The 26,315-nt window shown below is 45.9% G+C and overlaps 2 protein-coding genes across 5 annotated transcripts in view; both read left to right on the top strand.

Moving 5' to 3' along the window:
- The window catches only part of LOC306917240 (uncharacterized protein), a 50,206-nt gene that overhangs the window by 6,301 nt on the left and 17,590 nt on the right, over positions 1–26,315 (top strand). For all 4 annotated transcript variants that reach the window (XM_079495380.1, XM_079495377.1, XM_079495379.1 and 1 more), the window contains exons 7-9: positions 19,587–19,803; positions 20,551–20,639; positions 22,097–22,159. In XM_079495380.1, coding sequence (XP_079351506.1) covers positions 19,587–19,803; positions 20,551–20,639; positions 22,097–22,159 — 369 coding nt within the window. The remainder of the gene's footprint in view (positions 1–19,586; positions 19,804–20,550; positions 20,640–22,096; positions 22,160–26,315) is intronic.
- On the top strand, positions 7,422–8,054 carry LOC306917242 (ras-related protein rab7-like; the record flags this gene model as incomplete). The annotated part of the gene is made up of 1 exon (XM_079495381.1): positions 7,422–8,054. The coding sequence occupies one exon, from the start codon at positions 7,422–7,424 to the stop codon at positions 8,052–8,054; it is 633 nt and encodes a 210-aa protein (XP_079351507.1).

Genomic DNA, 26,315 nt, shown 5'->3' with positions numbered 1-26,315 from the left:
TAACACTAGTAATTAGCTGAAATCAATAATATACCAATGTTCGGATATTAACCTGCGGGCCGCATTAAGTGATGGTGGGGGCCGCATGTGGCCCCCGGGCCGCCAGTTGCCCATGTATGCCTCAAGGTGTGACCCTGCTGCTCTGCCCAGCTTTGAGTCACAGCATATACAGATCTATTGTGTATCTAAACCGCAGTTGGTTATTTTGGTGTAGTTGTGCTTATTTGATAGTGATAGCTGACGGAGATGGGAAGTTGGTAGAGAGAGGGGGATGAGGACGGACGGATTCGAACCCGTGACCTCTGCAGGACGGAGTTTAGCCCTATTTTTGTGGGACTGGGATGTGCTCTGAGTCTCGACTAAAACCTGTTTGTTGTATCTTGTATCTAGACTTATAGCTTGTTACGTAGACAGCACTAGAATTGCATTTTTATGTAGTCATAGCACTTTATAGTACAAATGTATAATATATAATATAGTATAGTGTATGTATAGTTTACATAGATAATCCACTGTTACGTTCTTAGTTTACGCTTGAGTCATGATAACTACTTTTTATGTGATGTATGCCATGCTTTTGTTATTTGTTATTGCTTAATGTAAATCGCTCTGGATTAAGAGCGTCTGCTAAATGCCTAAATTGTAAATTGTATCCATCCCCAAGTATACATTGACCATCGCAAACTATATTGTCACGGTCCAAACAAAATTGCTTTTCAATTTCAAAGTCGTGCATCCCTAGATAGAGGCATTGCTTCTTCTAATTCAGTTTTTTGGGTTTCTTTTTTTTTTTTTTTTTAATGTATTTATTTTGACGGTTATTGACATTTGTGAATCGATTAATTGTCCGCAACGATATTTAATCAACGAATCAAATGTATTTTCCACCACCCTTTCTTTGTACTCTTGGCAAACTTGACAGCCAGACGGAACTGACACAGAGACGTGGCTGTCTCTCCAAACGTCTTTACCTCGCGGATCAAAGTGCAACATTTCTCCCGTCCGCTTACCAGCCATCACCTCACTGCCCCGTCTTCTCAGCCACAAACGTGTGTGTGTGTGTGTGTGTGTGTGTGTGTGTGTGTGTGTGTGTGTGTGTGTATGTGCGCGCACGCACACACACACACCTTGCGTCTCTCTTCCTTCTTCTCCTGAACGTGGCAAATTCCACCGGGCGACGACGAGGGCGTCTTTGGACCAAAGTCCGAACTGGAATAAAATGTGTGTGGGAAAAATGTCACACTGGGGCGTGTAGAATGGGTGGGGACGGGACGGAAGACGGATGAAAAGAGTGAATGATAGGCCGGTCATAATTATTACATAATCGTCTAATTGCAATAATCGCAATTATTCTTTCATAATCGCCAATCGTTTCCATGTTGTAAAAAAAGAAATCAAACATTTTCCAAAAATAGCAGAAATAGCCCCAGAAATGTAAATTCTATTCATACTTTTCCAATGTTCCAAAAATAGATGATCTGCAAGCTCACAACGAGTCCCATCACTTAGGTGTTGTGAGCGTGTAGATCGACTGGAATATATTGTGACGATATCGAGGTATTTGGCAAACATATCATGATATTAGATTTTGACGATATCACCCGGTGCTAACTTAGAGGTGTGTGTGTGGTGTGTGTGTGTGTGTGGTTTATCTCTAAACAGAGGCCCTTCTTAGAAGTGTGTGTTTGTGTGCGCGCGTGTGCGCTCTATGTGTACGTTGTGTCATCAGGCCCCAGGTTTCTATACTAGGAATCTGTGCGTCACAGAATCGCCCGACCCTCCAGATAATGGCTCCACTCACCTCTCTGCTCACCTCCGCAAACAGCGGCCAGCCAGCACCCCCCCACCTCCACTTTGACGGGAACCGGCATTTCATTTTTTTTATTTTTTATCTCAGCCATTAAATGATGACACAGCTCGCCATCAAAGCAGAGAGTATTTTTTTTCTCTCTCTCTCGTAAAAAAAATTAAAAGGGGAGCCGGTGAGGCTGCGTGGGTGGAGTTGGAGGGGAGGTGGGGTTAGTTGTCTTTTTCTGTGTGCGCACACACACACCTACTATAAGCAAATGTGTACCCTCATTATTAGTACACTCAGAGTCAAATTATCCTTTTTAGCACCATTTAGCACCAGCATTGCAATTAGTACTTGAAATTATAGTTACATTTTAGGCATTTAGCCGTTGCTCTCATACAGAGCATCTCGTTCATTTGTTTACGGCCGAGTGTGTGCGTGCGTGTGTGTGCATGCGTGTGCGCACGCGCCTGTGTGGATTCAGGGTGTGCGTTACCCACAGTGAGGTGACAAAAGTGGTGATGATGTAGGAAAAGACGGTAGCAATGGAGGAGACATGATGATGATGGTGGTGAGAATGATGAGTGGAGCGAGGGGCTTAGGTTTTCAGCCTAGAAGCCCCCTCCCTCTCACACCCACCCCCCCCAAAACCTATACACACACACACACACACACTGCCAGCCTCCGCCCCCCGCCCCGTTCAGCCACCACACAAACACCCCGCCCCAGCTCAGGTCAACATTTACATGGGCGGAATTAGCCTTCTGTCTCTCTTCCCCACTGATACACACATGCGCACGCACACTCGCATGCGCACACACGCACACACACAAAAGCTAAATTAGCTTGTCCTTTTGAGTTGTTGACAGGGGGGGAGTGTGTGCGCCCGTGCGTGTGTGTGTGTACGTGCGGTGGTGGCGGCCCATGACTGACTTGGCAAGGGGGAGTTTCTAGACTGTCCACACACAGCACCAGTGACGCATGGATTAAGTTTTGAGAGAGAGAGTGTGTGTGTGTGCGCGTGTGTGGTTGGGGAGGCCTATTGACTGTTCATATAATGATTTGTGCATGCGCGGCGTGTGTGTGTGTGTGTGTGTGTTTGTGTGTGTGTGTGTGTGTGTGTGTGTGCGCGCGCACACGCCAGTGTACATGCAAATGAGCATGAAAGATACATTATTTCTGTGCATATGTGCACTGGCAGCGGTGTAAAGTAACAGTGCATTTACTCAAGTACTTTACTTAAAGTACAATTTATAGATGTTTACACTTTACTGGAGTATTTTTTTTATTTCATTTTTTTGTTCTTTTATTTCTACTACATCTCAGAGGCAAATATTATACTTTTACTCCACTACAATTATTTGAAAACTTTAGTTACTGGTTACTTTGTAGATTTTGACTCTTGAAACATACATTACCCACTTCAGCCCTATATACATTTCGGCCATTTGAAAATAGCCGATCTAGAAACTGAAAACTTGTAAAATGGGACTTTTACTTAAGTTGTAACAGTATTTCTACATTGCAGTTTTGATACTTTTACCAAGTTAAAAATGTGAGTACTTTTTCCACCACTGCAGAGTGCAGAACGCCACATTTGCATATGCTCAGGAGTGTGTGAGTGCGTGCGTGGCGTGGCGTGCGTGTGCGGTGACTGACGCAGGGATTTGGGGTTTTCGGGTGCTGACAGGCTGTGTTTGGCCGAGCGGAGCGTGCAGCCGTGCTGCAGCAGCCCCGAGCCGGGCCGGCGGGCCGGAGACCAAAATACTGTAGTATTCCACTTGTCATCAGCAAAATGCAACTGTCACCGGTTTAAAGGGAGAAAGTCTCTAATCCAGGGTTTGGGTTGATGGCCTCTTGACAGCTCCACAGCAACTACACAACAGTCTTAGAATAACAACATACGGCCAGTAAAGTCACTAAGTAACTTAACTCAAGTACTGTACTTAATCCATTTTGACCTGAGATCAGATTCTAAAAATGTCTTCTACATTCTGACAGTTTTCTGAAAAAGCTATTTTCCTATGGCAGTCGTTCTTCGATTTTTCAAAAATAGCAGACCTACAAGCTCGTAGCGCGCCACTCGGTGGCGCGCTATGAGCTTGTAGATCTGCTATTTTTCAATAGCTAAAGCATAACATAATGCTAACACAAAGGGGTTCCCGCCCAAAATGGGTTAAGTACAATTTTTATGTACTTTTACATTTTTGGGGTATTTGAAAACTTGAAACGGGACATTCTGCATATAATGAGTACTTTTGGTACTTTAAGTACATTTTGATGCCAATACTTTTGTACTGTTACTCAAATAGATTTTGAATTCCAGACTTTTACTAGTAACAGAGTAATATTTATACTTTTACTCAAGTTATAATAAAAATTGTGACTACTTTTTCCACCACTGCATACGGGTTGTGTTTTGTCCATTTGCTTTTCTCTCCCTCCCAAAACGGTACACTGACTCTACTTGACAGTTGCAGAGAGTAGAGAAAACAGTACACTGACTCTACTTGACAGTTGCAGAGAGTAGAGTAAACAGTACACTGACTCTACTTGACAGTTGAAGAGACTATGAGAGATCCATGAAGAGAATTTGTAATAGTTTTTGTTCCCAAAGTGGGGTCCTTGAGGGAGGTCCAGGGGGTCCCCAGCTAAATGGACCCTTATGGTTCTGTAACTCTTGTGGTTCTTGTTGGCCCCCATACCGCCATACCGGCGGTATGGGGGCCGACAATAACCGTTGTAACAAAAGTCCCATACCGCCCCAGCCCTAGTGTGGTGTCTTGACCGGTTGTTGTTCTCTCGGTCGGTGGTGGAAAAACCAGACCGCGAGTATCACAGCGCCTGCTGTTGGCCATTGAAAAACCTTGTTTTCACCACAAACGACATTCATTGCGCGATTTGGAGATACAAGCCTTTGAAAGCAGCCAATAGAGTACAAGTGGATGCGTGCGCATCTTCAAAATGGCCACGGCCACTGTCCCACATTGACATAACCTAACAGTCAACTGTTATGCTAACGAACGGCAGCTAACGATACGATAATTAACCTAATTCAGGTCAAACCCCGGGGGCCCTTGAAATGAAAATGGTTGAGAATCACTGCTAGAGCCATCAAATTCTTCTCTTATGGGGGTCCTTGACATATATTTTCAAATGGGGGGGTCCGCAGGCTAATGAGTATCATTTTGGGGGTCCTTGACATGAAAACGTTTGGGAACCTCTGTCCTACAGATGTGGGGTTTTTCGCCTCGTTGTTTTGTGGAATTGTCAACATGGGCCTTGTTGTCCCTGAGCCTTTTCTGTTTTGAGTATCTTGATTGACGCACACACACACATGTATGCGCGCACACACTCACACACTCGCATATACGCGCAGTCGCGCACACACACACACTCACACACTCACATGCACGTGCACACAGCATCACCAGAAATAGCATGCAACTCTTTGTTTTGTTTTCTTTTCGCTTCTCTGTTTTCCTTTTTGTCTTGATGCTGCGGGGGATGTCCGCGATGCGGCGCATTGTGAGCTTGTAGATCGGCTTTTTTGACAGTTGATTTTATACATAATGATAATGTGTGAAAACGGGAAAACATTCTCCATAATGAGTACTTTTTACAGTGATGTAAATAATAGGTTTTCAATGTAATGAGTCCCAGGATGCAGGGATGGTCTTTTAGATGAGATCCCAGGGACATTTTATGAGTCCCACTTCAACGTTAGGAGTCATATTTTGCCATTTTTACAAATTGCAGCATTTAACTACCATTTCAGTTTATATGGTTATAATGTGGTTATATTCACGTAGAAAACAGAAGAAGAAATGATTATTATAACTAAAGCTAGCAAAATAAACTAGAATTAAAAACAGTACAGTAGTGCATCCTGTGGATGCAGAGGTCGTTATTGCGTCCCTTAACTATAAACTGCGTTTTGGGATGCAAAAGCCACCCTATATTTAAAGTATCAATACAAGTAAATGTTTAATTCTGGATCTTTGACTTGTAACAGAGTATTTCTACATTGCACTATTGATACTTTTACGTTAAGTAACAAATGTGAGTACTTTTTTCCACTACTGTCTCACACGTTAAACAGGGACTGAGAGTGTCTTTATCACACACACCTGAGGAATTCAGGGCCCGGGTGGGAAGTGGGCGGGGCTCGGGGACCAGGGGGGGGAGGGGTCAAACAACACTCGGGCACTGTGATCCCTGCAGGCAGGCAGAATGGACTCATAAGACGACGTTTCTCATCTTGTGGACCGAGACCCAAACGTGGTACGACGGGGAGGCCTTGTCACATGGGCCGTGGGGAAAAGAGACTCTTAATGTGTGTCTTTTCTTTTTAACATGTTCAGGCTTGCGTTGGAAATGAACAGTTAGGTACCCGTCTTGTGCTCAGGGATTCGAACCCGGGACCTTCTGTTGTCCAGACGGCCTCTCTACCCATTCAGCCTTGGCCACCTCATGGCATCCTGGTGCATGACTTGTATTGTTAAGATCAAGGAAAACGGTGCCTGTGTTTCCATTTGAGCACAGTGACGCAGTGTTTCTATAGCGTGGCTCCTTGGAGGAGAGCTGTGTAGAAGAGTGTCCTTCTGTCTGTCTGTCTGTCTGGCCCGGGCTCGCACAAGCCAGTTTTGCGTGCTGTGATGTCAGGCATTACAACTATGCAATATGCACCGTCTGTACAGACAGACAGTTAGAGAAACAGACAGAGGGACAAAGGCAACTTGAACTTAATAAAATATAGATCAATGGCCACCGATCAGGCTGAAACCTTGCCCAAATATGGTAGCCTGATTGTCAGACTCTGAGAGCCTTAAGTGCGCTCAGTCGAGTGGGTGGGGTCTATGGGCTGGAAACCAGGCTACAAATATGGAGTTAGTAGAGGTTCGGGCGGCCGCTAGGTAGGTGGTCCTCACCGCCATACTGCAGATCCAACCGATATGCCTGAGACATAGTGTCGGGGCCTTGTCATACCCGTCTGTGTCCCTTCTGTGCCCATATATGAAGATATCTGTCTGTCTACCTATATGGACATATCGGTCAGTTCGGTGGTTCTGGAAAACCGCATATCCGAACAACTCGATGGCAGCCACCGCACTCCCTCGAGTCCTTTGGAGTGAGTTTGAAGTTTGTCGGCCCACATAATGCTCATGTCCATGTATGGGCATAGCGGTCGGATCTGTCGCTCTGGACAACCAGATCTCCATGTTATGCCTATATATGGGTGTATCGGGTTTGTTTGTATGGTCATGTCTGAGTCACAGAGTGGCCGTGAGTGGCCAGAGTATCAATGTCTTGCCCAAATATGAAGTTCCACACTGGCGTCATGTCATCAATGACTGTGGCCACAGTCTGGTCCAAATAAAACCCAAAACATAGCCAGTTTTCAGTGAACGGCGTCCTAATAGTCTGTAGTGGTGGTCGGTGTGGATAGCTTAGCTATTCAATTAGCTTGGTTTAGTTTATCTATTTAGAATAGTGTAGCTGGTAGTGTTATTTTATCCCCCAAGACAAGGCAGACACAGAGCTTTTGTTAACATCCAACCAGGCTAGAGGTAAAGTCCATTTCCCCACCACAACACCAACAACAGGAGCTTCATCCAGTCGAAACACAATGGAGTCCAGGAAGAAAGTACTTCTTAAGGCCATCGTCCTCGGAGACTCCGGGGTCGGAAAGACCTCCCTGATGAACCAGTACGTGAGACGCAAGTTCAGCAACCAGTACAAAGCCACGATCGGCGCAGACTTCCTGACGAAGGAGCTCACGGTGGACGACAGAGCGGTCGCCATGCAGATCTGGGACACGGCCGGGCAAGAGCGCTTCCAGTCCCTGGGCCTGGCGTTCTACCGCGGGGCGGACTGCTGCGTGCTGGCGTTCGACGTGACGGAGCCAAAGACCTTTGCGCACCTGGAGAGCTGGATGGACGAGTTCCTGGTCCAGGCCAGCCCGCGGGACGCCGACAGCTTCCCCTTCGTGGTGCTGGGCAACAAGACGGACCTGGTCGCGGAGAGGCGCGTGACCGCCCAGCGGGCGCAGGCCTGGTGCCAGAGCAAGAACGACATCCCTTACGTGGAGACCAGCGCCAAGGAGGCCACCAACGTGGAGCAGGCGTTCCTGGTGGCCGCGCGCGGCGCTCTCAAGCGGCTCGCTGCCGAGGAGGAGCCGTACGGGATCGAGTTCCCCGATAAGCCCATCAAGCTGGACGGGAACAAGAAGCGGAAGGCAGCGGAAACATGCAGCTGTTGAGAAACGGCGGTTGATTTCGTCTGACAAAAAAAATGTTCGTCGACTACCTTTTTTCACTGACTGACTCCTGAAAACTAAATAAAAAACTAAGCTATGATGAGTAAGACTAAATATATTGACAATTAAAAACTAGGCTAAAATGTTACTGGTGGAGAAGAGATCCATTAGAAATAATAAAAGACAAGTCATTTTATGATGGTTGTGCTCGGGTGTTGCGCTCTGAAAATAGCAGATCTACAAGCTCACAACTCGTTGTGAGCTTGTGGATTCAGCATGCAACCGAGTGTAAAATCAGGCATGAAGTCAATGTTGTCAGATCAGGTTGAAACCATGCCCAAATATGGAGTACATACACCATAAATACGTCATAGATACTGTCACGGTCCTAATGGCACTTTTTCAACCAATCAGCTTAAGAGAGTTTGGGGACCTCCATATATGTGCAAGTGTTTCGACCAGTCAGTTTTGGGGGAGTTCGGGGAATCCGGGGATCTCCATATATTGGCATCGAAGGAGACACGCAACATGCAAATCAGAGAGGCTCTCTAGCCATACTTGGCATACATCTACTATCTGCTATGTTCTACTACTAGAATTTCGCGGGCCTTCGGCCCGCTCATCCCAGAGTTGCGTTGCCCCGCGTTGCGATACAGAAGTCCACAGATACAGAAGTCCACAGTGACACGCGTTGTATGCAGCTGTTTTGTGTTGCAGCGCGTGCGCGCGCGCGCGTGTAGTGTTGTTGTTCTTATCCATAACAATAAATGGATCAAATATGCTCTATATTAGTTATGTATAGATTTAAAGCAGTGGCTGTCAAAGGTGTGATCCAGGGACCCTCATGGTTCCTTGAGGGGGTTCCAAATGGACCCATTATAGGTCTGTAACTCTGAGAGTGTACAAATGGAACCAAGTGGACCCTACAGGTCTGTAACTCTGAGAGTGTACAAATGGAACCAAATGGACTCTGTTATAACGTTTAACTGTGATACTGTACAAATGGAATCAAATGGGACTCTTATGGGTCCATTTGGTTTTACTCTCAGAGTTATGGGGGTCCTTGAAATTTAAAAGGGTTGAGAAGCTGTATGCAATGGCTTATGTCTTGTAAAAAGAGAGACCAGCCTATTCTCCAAAGCATGATATCTTATGGTTTGCTAGGTTGTACAAATTAATATTGGGTCAATATAATTTGCAGGACTCACGTGTGTGCTCTCTGTCTCTCTCGCTCTCTTCTCTCTCCTCCGTCTCTGGGGTGTGTGTGGGGGGGGGGGGGGGGATTAGTGGCGCTGCCTGCGACAGTGCTATACTTCTCCAGCAGCGGTGCAGAACCGAGAGAGTGACACATTCTTGTGGATGTAAACTGCGCAAGTTGTAGCTTTAAAGTTCGGATTGTGTAGTCGCACCGGTGGTACAAAGTGAATGTTACAACTGGCACGGTGATGTTGTAAGGCGCAAATGCGAGTACCTAGTCGCACTGTCGAGCCCTGTGTAGTGTAGTGGCATTTTCGCTGCATCGCGAGGCGATCCAAATTCCCCCCCGCGCACGCACGCACGCACACACACACACACACACACACTGGACGTAGCTGTGTGTTGTTGCAGCGCGCGCGTGTGCGTGTAGTGTTGTTGTTGTTGTTCGTGTCGATATTTGCGCGTCGGTTTGTCCCGCTTGTACCACGCCAGGTTTGCACAGTGCGCTCAGTGCGATATTTCCGAACGTGGACGTTGTGTGTGTGTGTGTGGGTGGGTGTGTGTGTGTGTGGCTGGCTGTGTTTTGTTGCGTGGGGATCGCCATGTGAGGGGGCTAGCCAATAAGGGCCCTGTGTTGCATGTGGAGAATTGTGTAGGTGAGTGTGTGTGGTGTAGCCGAACGGGGTGGTGAGGACATGAGGGGGATGTAGCACAGCAATCGGTGACCCCTACATTAAGCTGTGTTGCTCCCAAGATGCAGTGCAAATGCGTGTTGTAGCAACCGTAGCCAATGGGAAAACAGGATGCAGTGTTGCCAGGTCCGCGAATTGTAAGCGAGTTGTAAGTAGCGTGTTGAATGGCATTTTTTCTGGGCTTGTTTTCATAGACCTGGCAACAAATTAGGCGGGGGTGTCGGTGCTTGTGGCGTGTTTGTGTTTATTATTGATATTGATGTTGTTTGTGAGTGTGGACGGGAGGCGGCTGTAGTGGCAGTGCAATGACAGTTTTTACGCGGGTGTTGTTGACTGTGGGCGTGCGGCGCGACATGAGGAGATAGCCGTGGATCGACGCGGAGGGTAAGACTGTGTCGTGTTAGTGTGTTGTTGCAGTGTGTGTTGCAGCGTGTTGCAGCGTGTCAGTGACGTAGTAGCTGGTGCCTTTTGTTCCTGTGCGTGCTTTTGGGGACATGTTTTCAATTGTATATAAGGATAATGACATGCACATCGATGGTACCGGTCAGGCTTTACTCTTAATACTTCTTTATATTTGTTTTCAAGTAAACATCTTTCACTCGAATCTTTGCTTCTGGAGGTCCCTGGAACAAAATATTCTGAGATGAGGGGGGGGTCCGCCGCAAAATACATATCATTTTGGGGGTCCTTGACATGAAAAGGTTTGAGAACCACTGATATAGCAACACAAGTTTTTCAGAAAACTGTCGGGAATTAGAAGACATTTTCGTAATCCGCCTCAGGTCTTGATGGCTTATGTCGATTTATAGCGGCTTCAGGTTGCTACTGTACTTCCACCTATCCCCCTTGCAGGGAGTGGGAGGTGGGGGTGGGCATGTGCCTTTTGGGGGGGATAGGGGTGGTGCTGGTGAGGCACTCTGCTGTAATTGAGCACCAGGCCCTTCAAGGCCCCAGTAATCATCCTTAACTGATAGCCATTTAATGCCCTAATAGCCATCTCAGCTCACGTTGTTTTTGTGGTGGTGTGGAGGGGAGGGGGGGGGAGCGGCATCAAAAAGATTATGGGAAAGCACACGGGTCGTCCCCGCAGCATCCCTCTCCCTCTCTGTCTCGTCCTCTGTCTTTCCGTTGGTCTCCCATCTCGCCGCTTCCCTGCTGTTCGTTCGTTGCGCACACTTTCCACAGGGTCGTCCCCAGGGCCCGGCCCTGTAATTTAGGCTGCTGTGGCCTGGCGCTCTCTCTCTCTCTCTCCTGCTCACTCACCCTCGCCCTTCCCTTCCTCTGTCATCTCGGCCCTCCATCATGCATCCCTCGGGAGCGTAGTCAGTCACTACCTGGGGTCTGAAAGGGGGGCGAATGTGGCGTCCCGCAAGACAAATATCAAAAATAATTCAATAGTCCACAGCCTGGCAGGTCATGAACAGGATGGCCATGCGTATGCAGTAGTAAGCACATGTACGCAGGCAGGCAGTACGGAAGGCAGTCGGGAAGTTCAGGGAACTCCTGACTGCCATTTCTCAAGCCCCCGTTCCTGAAGATGAAAGGTCAAGTGTACTCTGCCTGCATCAGAAGTGGCATGACGTACAGTTGGGTGCCACCGATATTGTCCCTTATCATTTGACCCATTTAGGCCTGACCTCAAAATTTTAAAAAATCCTTCTAAATCCTCCAGTTTTCTGAAATAAATATTTTCACGATTTTTCAAAAATAGCAGACCTACAAGCTCATAGCGCGCCACTCGGTGGCGCGCTATGAGCTTGTAGATCTGCTATTTTTCAATAGCTAAATTATAACAATGTTTAAAACACCAAAAGGGGTTCCCGCCCAAAATGGATTAACTGTCCTTTTGCACAGATCACGCAAACCTCAGTAAAAAGAAAAGGACAATATCGATGGCCTCCAACTGTATGGAAGTGAGACATGGGCCCTGAGGGTGGAGCATGAAGAGAAGCTGAACAGAGCAGAGATGAGAGGATGATCAGATGGATGTGTGGTGTGTGTGTGTGTCACTGAGGGAGAGAAAGACCAGTGCAGAGCTGGGACAGAGGATGGGAGTGGAGGCCATACTGTAAGTGGATGTGGTGAGGAGAGGCAGACTGCGATGGTACGGGCACGTACCATCGCAGGAGGAGAGCGATTGGGTGAAGAAGGTGATGTCGATTATATTAGAGGGGACACAAGACCCAGTGGCCGGCCTAAGAAAACCTGGCAGATGACAGTGTTGGCTGACATGAAAGCACTCGGCATCAACCATGAGGTGACCATGGACCGTTCCTGGTGGAAGAAAGCCATATCGAGAATCCAGTCCAACCCAGTGGTGCCTGGAAAGCGGACTTTAAACCGATGATGATGCAGTCCGCAGTGTCGCTCAATTTCCAGCCCATTTAGACCTGGTGTAACTCTACGTTGTTTTACCTTTTCATGCCGGGAGCTACCTCTGTGTCTCATACACCTCTGTGTCTCATACACCTCTGTGTCTCATATAGGAACTTTTTTTTAGGGGTGTCAGCCCCTCCTATGCCCAGGCAGCTTTGTGTGTCTGTGTGTACCACAGAATGTGATGATTTGATTGTGTGATTATGTATGATAAGAGCGCCCCTCACTTTACTTTTCGAGGGGCGCTAGCCCCCATATGCCCAGCTTTGGCTGTTTGTACACACACACACACACACGATGATTTGATTGGCTGATCACCCCATAGCGATGATTTGATTGGCTGAGCAAAGTACATATTGAGGATTAAAAGTGAGGGCAGAAACGTGAAGACGGCAAAAGTGATTGGCCGGAATGACATTTGTGATGATTTGATTGGCTGAGCACGGAATGTGATGTAATGATGATAAGAGCGCCCCTCACTTCACACGAGTGTGATTTGTATTGTTTTAATAAGAATTTGAACATTTTCAGAAAACCTTATGTTAGGTTTTAGAAGGCGTTTAAATTGGAATTGGAATTGCAGTTTTGCACACATATACACGATACTGTAGGTTAATGGTGACCAATGCGTTGGAATAACAAGTTGTGTTGGCACAACTATCCGGGAGAAGAGGATAGAGAGAGAGAGAGAGAGAGAGAGAGAGAGAGGAGAGGTAGGCAGGCAGACGACAGGCGATGTGAGGACAGATTTATGGTTGAAATGTAACACTCTCTGTGAGATTCGATTTCCCCAAAGCACGGTTAAGACTTCACCTGCCTCTGTTTGTTTTGCCTTAGACCTGCCGCCAGGCTGTGCGTGCGTCTGTTTTGTGCTTTTAGTGAGTGAGCTGTTAGTATTTTTGAAGTTTTGAACCATTACACCACTTCAAGAACACTTACAATTGATTGTGAAATGAAATGAAATGAAATGAAATGAAATGAAATGAAATCTATATTTACCCAGGGTATCTGGGCTAAGCTCAAGAACTTGTTTCCAGCCAGGCCCTGCTCATAGAACACATTTCATCGTAGTGGTTGATGCCTTGTTCAAGGGCATTTCAGCGGTGGTAATTTTAACGTGTCGGACGGCTGATTCGAACTGGGAACCTTCCGGTATCTAGACCGCGCCGCTATCCGTTCGGCCACCGCTGCCACTAATTGTAATACGGCTGTACGGCCAAAAACTGTTACAAAATGACATCGTCCTGTCATTACAGACAGATTAGTAACGGCGGTTGTGAGTGACATTGTGGTTTTTAACAGCAATTCTGTGTGTGCGTGCGTGTGTGTGTGTGTGTGTGTGTGTGTGTGTGTGTGCGCGTGTGGTTCCTAAACCTCCTATCATCCTAGATTACAGTAGGCGCTGCACTGTCTATGCATTTGATGCATTTGATGGGGCGGCGGTGGCTCAGGGGTAGAGTGGCTGGATCGTAACCGCAAGGTTGCCTGTTCGAACCCGGGCTCCCCCAGAGTTAGTGTCGAAGTGTCCTTGAGCAAGACACTGAACCCCAAATTGCTCCCAATGTGCTGGCTAGTGCCTTGCATGGTTTCTGCCGCCATCGGTGTATGAATGTGTGTGTGAATGGGTGAATTGATGCACAATCTATGTAAAGCGCCTTGGATAAAGGCGCTATATAAATGCACCATTTACCATTTACCATTTATGTATGCGTTCACCTTGCTTACTGTAACTCGCTCTGGATTAAGAGCGTCTGCTAAATGCTCTGTGTGTGTGTGTGTGTGTGTGTGTGTGTGTGTGTGTGTGTGTGTGTGTGTGTGTGTGTGTGTGTGTGTGTGTGTGTGTGAGTGTGAGTGTGAGTGTGAGTGTGAGTGAGTGTGTGTGTGTGTGTGTGTGTGTGTATAGCAGATCTACAAGCTCGTAGCGCGCCACTCGGTGGCGCGCTATGAGCTGTGTGTGTGTGTGTGTGTGTGTGTGTGTGTGTGTGAGAAAAAGGTGTCCCACTGTCCTCATATCTGGAGGTTACAGGTTTGATCCACTCACAAGAAAATAACCATTGACAGCTAAATATACAGTGTAAACACAGTCGACCCCATCTTCAACCAGAGTAGTATCAGACAGGAGGTCCGTGCTATGTTTATTCCTTGTACCAGTCCAGTGGTGTAAAGTACATTGACTTAAGTACAACTTTGAGGTATTTCGTTTTTACCTTGGTGGAGTATTTCCATTTTTCAATACGTTTACTTCCACAACTCCACTACATCTCTGAGGAAAAATATTGCCCTTTTACTCCACTACACAATTATTTGAAAACTTAAGTTACTAGTTACTTTTTACATTCAGAATTTCAGATTTTATTACTAAACAATAACATACATTAGCCACTTAAGCTGTATCGCAACGCATTGTGAGCTTGTAGATCTGCTATTTTTGGAATTCAAAATTTACTTTTACTACCGGTATACGTAAGTGGAAAATACTCATTGTGAATGTCCTATTTCACAAGTTTTCAAATCTTTCGAAAGTAGCAGATTTACAAGCTCACAAAGCGTTGCGATGCTACGCATTGTGACCCTGTAGGCTGAAGTGGTTAATGTGTGTCTTTGTGATAAACCGCCCCCATGCCCCACCAGCCCATGTCAGACACCGCTGACTGCCAGACGTCTGTCTCTGTCTGCTGACGGAGAGACGAGGGGAAAGGCGTGGCCTTCAGGTGGGGGGGGGGGGGGGGGGTTAGAGACGGTCAGGTCAGAGGGAAGTTCCAGGAGTGCGTTGAACTTGGGTGGAGAAACCCAGACGGGAGGTTGTTGACCCGCAGCCGTTCACTTTGTACTCCATCTTACTTTTCTTTTATATTGGCCTCTTGTTAGCATTCCTTCACATGGGTGCAGACTAGGCAAAACAATGACTGCATCTCTTATCGACACTTGGCTATAACTCTCTTGCAGATGCAGCGCAAGGTCTTTAACCACATGGACCCTTTCCATCCATATTCTGGGGCAAAATGTCAACAGACGTATATTATATTATATGATGGACATGTCTCCATCATATAATGGACACCGGAGGCTCGCGGTGATTTCACCACAGCACAAAGCTGTCAAGCTGTCCTCGATGCGTAGCAGCAAGCGTGAAAGTCCGTGGTCAGACAATGGTCTACCCCAACTCCGCATGTGAAATGCACTCCCCAGCTAGTTCATTCCACAGTTTTTGATTTTATTCCTTTGTCTTGGTGTTTTCCCCCCTAATAAAGTTGTTTTATTTGTTTTCTCATGCCCTGCCATGTAAAGCACATTTGAGTATTCATATAGACACTGACGACACTTCATATAGGCACTTGTTTATCTGTTGGATTTGGATATTAAGTAGCCCTGCGGTCACTTTCTTGCCTTTTAGGCGTCTTACTGGTATTATATGATGGTTTATTAAGTGACTAAAAGTAATGATCATGCATTTGATTTCAATAGAACACATTGTTCAAAGTGGTACAAGCTAAACTGTGGCCGTCTCAACGGAGACAGATGGACGACAAAAGGCGAGAATACATTTCACAGATTCGAAGGTGGCTTGCTTTTGATTTATAGGACGGTGGGATGACAAATTGAGCTCAAAGTTTCAGGCCATATAATCTTAAGTGAGGGTGGGGGTGGGGAGGGGGCACAAGTGTGGGGGGGGGGGGGGGGGAGGATAAGGAACGTTGGCTTTTCCACCAACCTTTCTCTCTCTCTCTCTCCCTCCCCTCCCCTCCACCCCTTCCCTCGGAGCACATTAGTCCCTCTGTGCCCAAAGGAGAACTAAGGCTCCAAACCAGAGCATACATTTATTTTTTACGATATTTAAACAAACAAATAGCAAAAAATAAATCAACGTGAAAACCTCGAAACCTGACCGACGTGTGCTCTGGAGCCCCCTCGGCTCTGACAAGCCAGCGCCGAGAGAGACCACCGATTTCTATCCCCCCTCCCGGCCGGTCAATATTTGAGGAGCTAATTTGGAGAGTTTGTCCTCTCCGTTTCTTGAAAAAAAGAGCGAGATAGAGAGAGGGCTTTAGTGAATGAGGTGTGTTTTTCTATATGTTGGCCGTGCGTTCGCATAATGTCGCATGAGTTTACACGCACCCTTATCTGTCAGCTATGTGGTTGAGAGTGAGAGACGGCGTGTGCGCCTGTGTGTGTGTGTGCGCACGTGCGTACACCATACATGTGGACATGGCGTGCACGTGTCCGTTCGCACACGCCCTTCCTAATCCTGCCTCCCGTTGCGTTGTTCCTGTTTGCCCGGTGGAACCTGTGGTCGGCTGTGCCAACAGCGTGGCGTTTGATTACGGCGCCTTATCGGCCGAAACGCCGTCCCTCGGCAGGTCGTATCACACACCTCGCCCATGTGACTTCCCAGCCGGGTGGGCACGGGGCCGTCAAACAAACACGCCCCGAAAGGCTGCCGGCCGGGCACTGTGGGGCTGGGAGTGATACCCGATGCTTTGGCGCGGCTCTTGTTCTGCACGTTAGCTTGGATGTCATGTAATTACTGTATGTTGCTGTCGGGCAGAAACCTCTCAATCTACATATTTGAACGTTTTGTGTTGTTGTTGTTTTTCCCGTATGAGCTTGTAGATCTGCTACTTTTGATGCTTTTTGAGGGATGCAGGTTTAATGTTTGTCTTTAGTTCAATGTTTGTTTTGTAAACGCCATTGACAATGAAGGGAAAATGTATGTCATAATGTAACTCATTATGTCATATTGTCTCTTTATTGTTAATGGCGTTTAATGTTTGTGTTGGCACCGCTTGTTTTACATCACCATTACATCACCAAATCAACACGAGTTAGACTTTCACTTCACACGGGTGTGATTTTTTTAATTTGAATCCTGTGTAAACTGTTGTTTGAACATGTGAGGTTTCCACCCGAGAGAGACACGAGAGAGAGAGAAAAGGAAAATGGAGAAACAGTGACAATAAAAGGAAACGAAAGTATTTACAATGTTGCTGACTGAGGTGAACAAAAAGAAGACTGGTGACCAAAAGAGGAGGAAGGGTGCCTTAAACCATGTTTACAGTGAACATAATGCAGGCATTAAGACCAGTGAGATCACACAAAGTCTGCTCTCAGTGGGGCAATATGTATTATCCACTATCCAGTTGTTCCAAATTTGGTAGAATTTGTCTATTCTAGTTCTTAGGCCCGGGGTATGTTAATCTTTTCAATTTGAAAATATCCAGGACTATCCCATGCCAATCGTCCATTGTGGGAGGGATTGGGTTTACCCATCTTAATCTAGTAACTGACTTTTTGCTGGCTGCCAGGAGCACCTGCAGTAGCTTTGTGTCTCTCGTCTGGTTCAGACATTCAACGTGGCCCAGGTACAAGGTTATGAAATTCAGAGGTATTTGTATTTTTAGATTCTGAACACAGTGATTTATCAATATTGTTCCAAAATACCTTCAACTTGGGACACACTGTGAAAGTGATGGGCTTTCTTCGCCCCACACTGCCTCCAGCATTATCATCGCCTTTGTGTTTTCAAAGGATTTATTTTATACAAAATTCACCAATACTTTTGTGCTTTTACTCAAGTACATTTTTGAATTCCTGAATAGTTTTACATTGCATTATTAATACTTTTTTTTTTCTAATACTTTTTTCCACCACTGCTGTCTGTGCACGTTTCATATTCACTCTGGCCTTCTGATCTCGGCGTTCCCTTAGTGTTGTCTCTAGACCCGTGTTTATTTCGTCGACTAAAACTAAGACGTTGTTCGTCTTAGTTTTAGTCGTCGACTACCTTTTTCCACTGACGAAATATATTGACAATTTCGTCAACAAATAAAAACTAGACTAAAACGTTAGGAAGGGACTAGTGGACAAGAGATCCACTATAAGTCATTTACAATTAGTTGCATGCTGAAAATGGCAGATCTACAAGCCCACAACGTGTCGCAGCGCGATGAGTTGTGGGCTTGTAGATCGGCTATTTTCAGCAAGTGAAAAAAAAGTCATTACGACGGCATCAAGGCCCGCCAAAATACATATTGTTCGACTAAATCAAGATTTATTCGAATAAAATCTTATGATATTTAGTCGACTAAAACTAGACTAAACACTAAGACTAAAATGTGACTAAAACTAAATTAAAACTATTCAAGAGACTATGACTAAAACTAAAATCAAAATTTGCTGCCAAAAACAACACTGCTCCAGACGGACGTAGTTTCTGGTGCAGAACCTGTTTCTGGTTCTCCTCACCCTACTCCAGTAGTTTACTTTTCATACCATGGACCATTCTTTTATCTGCATTTGAGCCACGGACCACCATTTGATGACATTTAAGTCTCTCTGTCCCAAAACTTTTAATATTTTGTCCACAATTACAGTACATGCCATATTGATGTGGTGATTCGAAATAACATTCTCTCATTGTGTCGACTTCTTGTAAATTAAGTAATGCAGATGTTTAACAGTAATTTAACTCTAGAGAGCGTAATATGAAACCAAATGGACCCGTATACGGGTCCATTTGGTCGTCAACCCGTATACGGGTCCATTTGGTTTCATTTTACGCTCTCAAGAGTTAAAGATCTATCAGGGTCCATGTGGTTACCAACTCTCCATCATTTAGCTGGGGACCACCTTGAACCCCCTCAAGGACCACTAGTGGTCCCCGGACCACTGGTTGACAGCCCTACTCTCATTTTACATATTCCAGTGGCAAATATATTGGCCTTATGAAGTCAAATATGTTATACATACAGTACATACTGTACATGTGGTCATAGGAGTTACATGCATAAACTATTGTCTTCATAATTAACAGTGAGGCAGATGACGAGTTCATTCCCAAATGCTCCAAACCACGACACTAACTAAAGAATCAACATTGTCAATATTGTTTATAATTGTTTTAAAATGTTGTAGTATAAAATAAAGCAAAGTAACCTGCCCCACCCCCAATAAATGTGTGTGTGTGTGTGTGTGTGTGTGTGTGTGTGTGTGTGTGTGTGTGTGTGTGTGTGTGTGTGTGTGTGTGTGTGTGTGTGTGTGTGTGTGTGTGTGTGTGTGTGTGTGTGTGTGTGTGTGTGTGTGTGTGTGTGTGTGTGTGTGTGTGTGTGTGTGTTCGTTCGTTCACTGTGGTGTTTTGGTTTTATTTTGTACAGATACTTAGGTACAGTTGCAACTCATGCGTTTCAAGACTAGAGGGTTTAAGTTGTAGTTGTCGTTGAATAAAATCAGCTAACTTCCAGACTCTCTCTCTCTGTCTCTCTCCATCTCTCAGACTCTGCCCGCGCTGCGTTCCAGTCCCCAGGTGGGTTTCGGGTTTGTCGGCGACCTCCAGGCCCTCTACGGTGCCGTGGTGGGCCGTGGCAGCGCGGCGGCGGCCACGCGCAAACGCAAGCCGTCGGAGGAGAGCCGCGACCAGCGAGGAGGCTCCTCCCCCCCTGTGGCCCCTCCCACCCAGGAGGACGACACGGCGGTCCACGGCCCTTTTCTAGGTCAGCTCGTCATGAAAAGAAAAAGAGAGAAAAGCAACGCAGAAAGAGAGGGCTTTAATGAACGAAGGCGTGTTTTCCTTTGCACCCGCCGTGCGTTTGCATAATGCAGACGCAGGTTTACATGCACAACACCCTCATCTGTCAGCTCTGTGGTTGAGACTCGGGGGGGGACGGGCAGGTTTGTGTGTGCATGCATTGCATGTGTGTTTGCAAATACTATGGGACAGAAGTCCCGTGCTGAGCGTCTACTGTCAGTGACAGACAAGGGTGCAAACTCACACCAAACGCTCTATAGAGACTGTCTGCACTCACTCACACAGTCGTTTTTCTTTAAATTTATTTTATTTAAATGGTAAATGGTGCATTTATATAGGCTTTTATCCAAGGCGCTTTACATGGATTGTGCATCAATTCACCCATTCACACACACATTCATACACCGATGGCGGCGGAAACCATGCAAGGCACCAACCAGAACATCAGGAGCAAGCAGGGTTCAGTGTCTTGCTCAAAGACACTTCGACACTAACTGGGGGGTTCGAACAGGCAACCTTGCAGTTACCATCCAACCACTCTAATTGTCAATATATTTAGTCATAGTTTTAGTCATCATAGCTTAGTTTTCATTTAGTTTCCATGTAGTTTTCGTCAGTGAAAAAAGGTAGTCGATGAACATTATTCGTCTTAGTTTTAGTCGACGAACCAGTGCACTAATGCCCTCCACCATTATCCGCCTCCGTACTTTAGGTGAGTGGGCTGCGAGTGCTGAGCCTGACGACGGAGCCAGAGGTCAGAGTGGAGACGGTTTGGACCATTGGCTCGGCACGCAACAGCAGGTAAAACCATGTCCGTCTCTGTTGGTCGGACACCTCATATGGTAGTTCTGCACAATTCATCAAAAAAAGATTACATTCAGACACCTGTGCGATCTCATTTCTAAATTTTAGTAGGCTGTCCAATTCATTTTAGTTACTCTTATGTTTTTGCTACAATAGAGACTTTAAAGGAGAAGTCCATGCTAGAGGGCTTTCTTACCTTATTTTTAGTTGTTACGTCCCCACCAAAGAGGTCCAGGTGTTATTTTGTGCAAAAGTGCATTATCGGATATTTCCCCTAATATAAGCCCTCAATGGGGGTTGGGTTTTTGTGCTAATTCACTTATTTCCATCGAAATAAGTAGTAAAGTGATTTTTGAGCGAAGGAAATAAGCGAATTAGCACAATGCCCCATTCAATGCAATTCAATTCAATTCATTGAGGGCTTATGGTAGGGGAAATAGCCAATAATGCGCTTTTGCACAAAATAACACCTGGACCTCTTTGGTGGGGACGTAACAACTACAAATGTAGGTAAGAAAGCCTTCTAGCTTAAACCTCTCCTTTAACACGATCAGTGCCGGAAGTCCTTCAAAATAGGAGCTCTGGGGTGCCGGAAAGACATGGCCACTTTTACTCGGAAACCCACGACCCGGAAACAATCCGCTCAAAAAGGTTCTCTTTACATTGCTAGCTTACATTGCTATCGTTTTAATTTATACGATATATGATCCAAAAAGCGTTCATATTTAGCGGGAGAGACGGATGAGGAGCAGAAATTAAGCGCTAGTATATCGATCCGTTCAAAACCACGGAGAGCGCCCTGGATTAGGAGAGACGAATCATTCTTTCTGCCGCGGTAACAGCTAAATCAACGGTAAGCTAACAAAACTGTGACTTTCCAGGATTCAAAAAAGCAGAAGTAGCAGATGTACAAGCTCAAAACGTGTGGCTTCGCACCGTGTTTTGAGCTTGCAGATCTGCTATTTTTTTTTAATGCTTTTGTGTGACGCTGTGGTATATGAATTAATCAAATGTTTTGGGAAATGTTTGGATGGATATACATAGTTTTGGGCTATTGATTTTGTTCATAAAAACTTGAGAGCGGCCTAACTATTTATTACTTATTTTTGTCATGTGACACTTTTGCTCTGTTTTGGGGACATGGCATACCGGTGTAAGAGCCTGATTATGTATGTTATGGAAAATCATTGGTAAGTAAGTATGTGTGGCCCGGACGGGGCACCTAGGCTGCTAAGCCAGCCTGACGGCGTGCCGCGGGTTCGACTCCCGGTCCCGACGGCCTTTGCCGCGTGTCACCCACCCCCACCCCCCCACCTCTCTCACCATTTTCTGTCAGTCTACTTTCAACCTATCAATAAAAGGCAGAAAAAGCCAAAAAATCAAAAGTAAGTATGTGTGGGAACCCTGTATAGAGTGGCGGGAACAAATTGTCCACTTTGCTTTGTTCCCTGCAGAGTGTGCCGGTGATGACGGACCCTGAAACATCCAGCTCCCCCTCCAAACCGAAGAAGAAGAAGGTGAAGGGACTGTTCCGGTGATAACCAGGACCGTTTCCGGTGCTAACCAGGACTGTACCGGTTATAACCAGCGCCAGGGGCGACGTTGAGCGTCTGCTGCTCACTAACATGAACGTCAACATTATATATTCTTCCTAAAATGTAGACCAGTGGTTCCCAAACGTTTTCATGTCGAGGACCCCCAAATTGACACTCCTCATCAGCCCGCGGACCCCCATTTGAAAAGATATGCCAAGAGAAGATATTTACGGTTCTAGCCGTGATTTGACATGCATTAGGCTACGGATCCCCCATTTAATGGCATTTCTATCTCTGAGACCTACATTTATATTGTAAAATCAACGTTAACTCAGAGAGTGTACAAATGGAACCAAATGGACCCCGTCCATTTGGTTCCATTCGTACACTCTCTGAGTTACAGACATTCCATAAGGGTCCCTTTGGTTCCAAACTATCATTCAGCTGGGGACCCCCTGTAACTCCCTCAAGGACCCCTGGGGGTCCCTGGACCCCACTTTGGGAACCACTGGTTTAGCGTTGCAGGGTGGGTGGAGATAAAGTGAAACAACCAGGGGCTTCTATTGGTTATCTTCTAGGTTTAAAACATTTTTTTTCTTTGATGGCAGTTTATCTAAGTGATGGTGGGTGTCTATCCATTTTTATTTATTTTTTCTAACCAGACTTTTATGTTAAGAGAAACCATTTAGATTTTAGAAGATGTGCCGGAGTGGAGCTGTGGTTCTTCTTCACTGCTTCCCTGGGTGCTGTGGTGTGTAGTACTGCTGCTGGTCTAGTCTAATTGGGAACTATTTTAGACCTGAAAGGTCAACATTGAGGGGCGCTCGCGTAGTGCAGGCCAGGGGTTTAATGAACTACCTGTCCACCACGGTATAGGGGTCCAGGGATGTGCAGAGAGTGTTGGAGAGGCAGGGGCTGAAATCCCTGTAAGAGGGCACTTTTGGACGAAAATAGCAGATCTACAAGCTCACAACACAATCCGTTGGACTTGAGTATTTGTTTATGTATGAGTGGATGATGGAAAGGTAGAGTGTAGTTATTCGGTGCTCTTTCCAGAGTTTCCAGATATTGGCACCCGTTTCTCGCTCCCAGGAAATCTGGCCTTTTTGGGCCGGCAGATCTGATATGGGGATATTGGGCGTAGCAAGCATTAAAGGAGCATTCAGTGATCTGGGTGATTTGGAAAACCACCCAGTCCGCCCCGGTAACAAAATGTGCACATGCATGCTCTACAGTGGGGGGAAGTGCAACAGACCAACAGCACGTGCACCAATGCCCGCCCCACTCGATCATGATTGGAGGAAGGCCCCTCTCATCCTGATTGGATGAAGGCTTTGCCACCCAAAGCCCAAACCGAAACTAGGGTTTTTTGACCCCAGGGGCTCACTGGGGACAGGGAGGAACTCCTTATATGGTCAGCACACTTTATAGTAGGGAGGATTATCCAAAAAATAAGAAAAAATAAGTGATATTTGAATTAAGTGAAATCACTGAATATACCTTTAAGCTCACGTAAGGTGTTTTCTGTATCCACGGGGAGGCCTTCCGGAACAGAGATTTGGGAAAATAAGATCTTAGCCTTGGGGAATTTTTCTGTTGCGCGCCTCCACAGTCTGTTAACTGTTGTGTCTAGTATTGGTTGCGAACAGTCGCGTTTGTCATCGGGCCCAAATGATAGGACCAGTTTTTGTGTTTTCTTATATGATCTGCGTGATTTCCTCGACAGTATTTTAATCGCGTGGAAAATGGACGTGCTGCGACGTGTCTGAAGCTTGTAGATCAGCTATTTCCGGGGAGCAACCCAGCACTCTTTAGCTACTGGAGATGCGGTGTATACGACATGGATTTCTACGCAAAATGCTGCGTTCAAGTTCAGGAGACTTCGGGGGGAAAAAAGCAATTCTCCCGAATGCTGCCTTCCGGCATGGCATGGAAAGGAGAGGAGGGCATTTGCGTTTCTTTCACCATAGTAAAGGCTGCATTCGTGGTCTGGAAATGCAGTTGTTTTACAGACGGGTAAAATGGCAGGGGCTGAAGCCCCCTTTGATGTCTACTGGATGTGTGCGTGTCCCTGTAGGGGTCCAGAACTCCAGATTCACGGCGGTGCATCGGCTTGGCGAACTTCCACACAAACACAATTAATCCTCCCCAGTCAAACCTAGACCTTTTAGGTCAAAACTAGGCCTTTTTTTTTTGAACTGCCGTTTTTCTCTTCTGTTTTGTACCCTTACATAATGTTTGTAATGTTTCCTTGTTTTCTGTACAGGGACTACTGATAGCAGCCTTTCTAAATCTGATGTATTTACATTACATTTTGTTTGTAATGTTCATAGAGACCTGCGGATGGAGTTTTTTTGTCACCCGCAACCGCAAATTCATTATCCGCCCGTTATCCAACCGCATCATCCTATCTATATTAACCACGCCAACCGCGGTTACCCGTGGAAACTGCGGCTAAATCCGCCATCCGCAGGTCTCTATGCGCTGTCCCGTGACTCCCGTCCTAATAAACATATACATCAAAATAAACTGTACAAATTATTGGCTACTCTAAATTGGGGAGAAAGAAAAGAAGAGAGAAAACACATTCAACATTGTTACTGCAGATCTGTTGCGAGTCGACACTTGAAGTAACGTCCAGAATTCTATGATGCCTTAAAACTACAGTTGGGTGCCACCGATATTGTCCCTTATCATTTGACCCATTTAGGCCTGACCTCAAAACTTTTAAAAATGTTCACGATTTTTCAAAAATAGCAGACCTACAAAGCTCATAGCGCGCCACTCGGTGGCGCGCTATGAGCTTGTAGATCTGCTATTTTTCAATAGCTAAATTATAACATAATGTTTAAAACACCAAAAGGGGTTCCCGCCCAAAATGGGTTAACTGTCCTTTTGCGCAGATCACGCAAACCTCAGCAAAAAGAAAAGGACAATATCGATGGCCTCCAACTGTAGGTTTGGTATCCGGTACCACCAGAGGAATCGGTTCCATCACATTTTTGGAACCGTTTCTGGAACCGGTTTTATGTGGACTTGCACTTCTGCCATACAATTACAATACCAGTGGTTCTCAAAATGTTACATTACAACATAACTCTGAGTGTACACATGGAACCAAATGAACCCTTATAGTCCTTAGGCCAGAGGCCTTATTATCGGATATCGTTGCCATAAAAAGGGACAAAGCGACAATTTGATTTTTGTATTGCTACATGTCTGTAGTTTATGAAATGATGTGATAGCAATGTCAAAATGGCAGCTGATTACTTGTTTTTGGCCCTTATATCTGATATATGATGAAAATATGGTATATAGAGACAGGCATAACTCAACGACTAATGGGCCGATTTGGATGATTCTGACATCAAAGTATACATTTTCTGGGGTGCTGAGTTGATTTAAGAGGTGACTGAAGCAATTCAAGTTCAGGGTCATGTGTCAAAGGTCAATGTCTAGGTCATTTTGGATCCAAACTGTCCTATAATGGATACACATGGATTGGTTTTGATCACATTTTCTCTTGTCTACCTCTGATTCGGACTGTATATTAACGTTGCACAGGTTGTGGAAGAGCGCCCTCTATCGTAAACACTGAAAACACCAAATTACGTCTATAGATGTCAATGGCTGTATTGAACTATGCAACCTCTTCCTCATCAGAACTGTCCTGTTCAACTGTAGGCATTGAATCTTCCGCAGGTGCTTGGTTTGTACAGTTCTGGAGTTTGCAGAGGTCTGTACATTGTACCATTGCTGAGACAACTGCAGTTAGGAAGCTTGCATACTTGTGCACATTTACAGGCCAAAAACTCAAGGACTACATCTGGTGCAGGGGCTGTGCGCATCCACTGACTCCGCTAACTCTCCACCATCAACTGTTGTCCATCCACTCTGTATGGGATCTGGTGCAGATGGGTGAGTCTGCAGAGAGCATCTCCATATTCTAGTCTGGTAATTGGCACGGAGGGCATGGAGAAATAGACATTCTCTACATGGTGGGAGTTCACTGGAATCAGCCTCCCCCTCTCCCCCTGGCAGTGGGGGTGGTCCCAGACAGGAACCAGCTACAAGTGAACTGCTGCAGTCGGTCAAAGAGCTCTGTTGAAACATCCCAAGTCTGGCCAAGTTGTTTGAA

The sequence above is a fragment of the Electrona antarctica genome (assembly GCF_951216825.1).
Source record: "Electrona antarctica genome assembly, chromosome: 24".
In the NCBI taxonomy this organism is placed as follows: Eukaryota; Metazoa; Chordata; class Actinopteri; order Myctophiformes; family Myctophidae; genus Electrona; species Electrona antarctica.
This window is presented reverse-complemented; position numbering and strand designations above follow the sequence as displayed.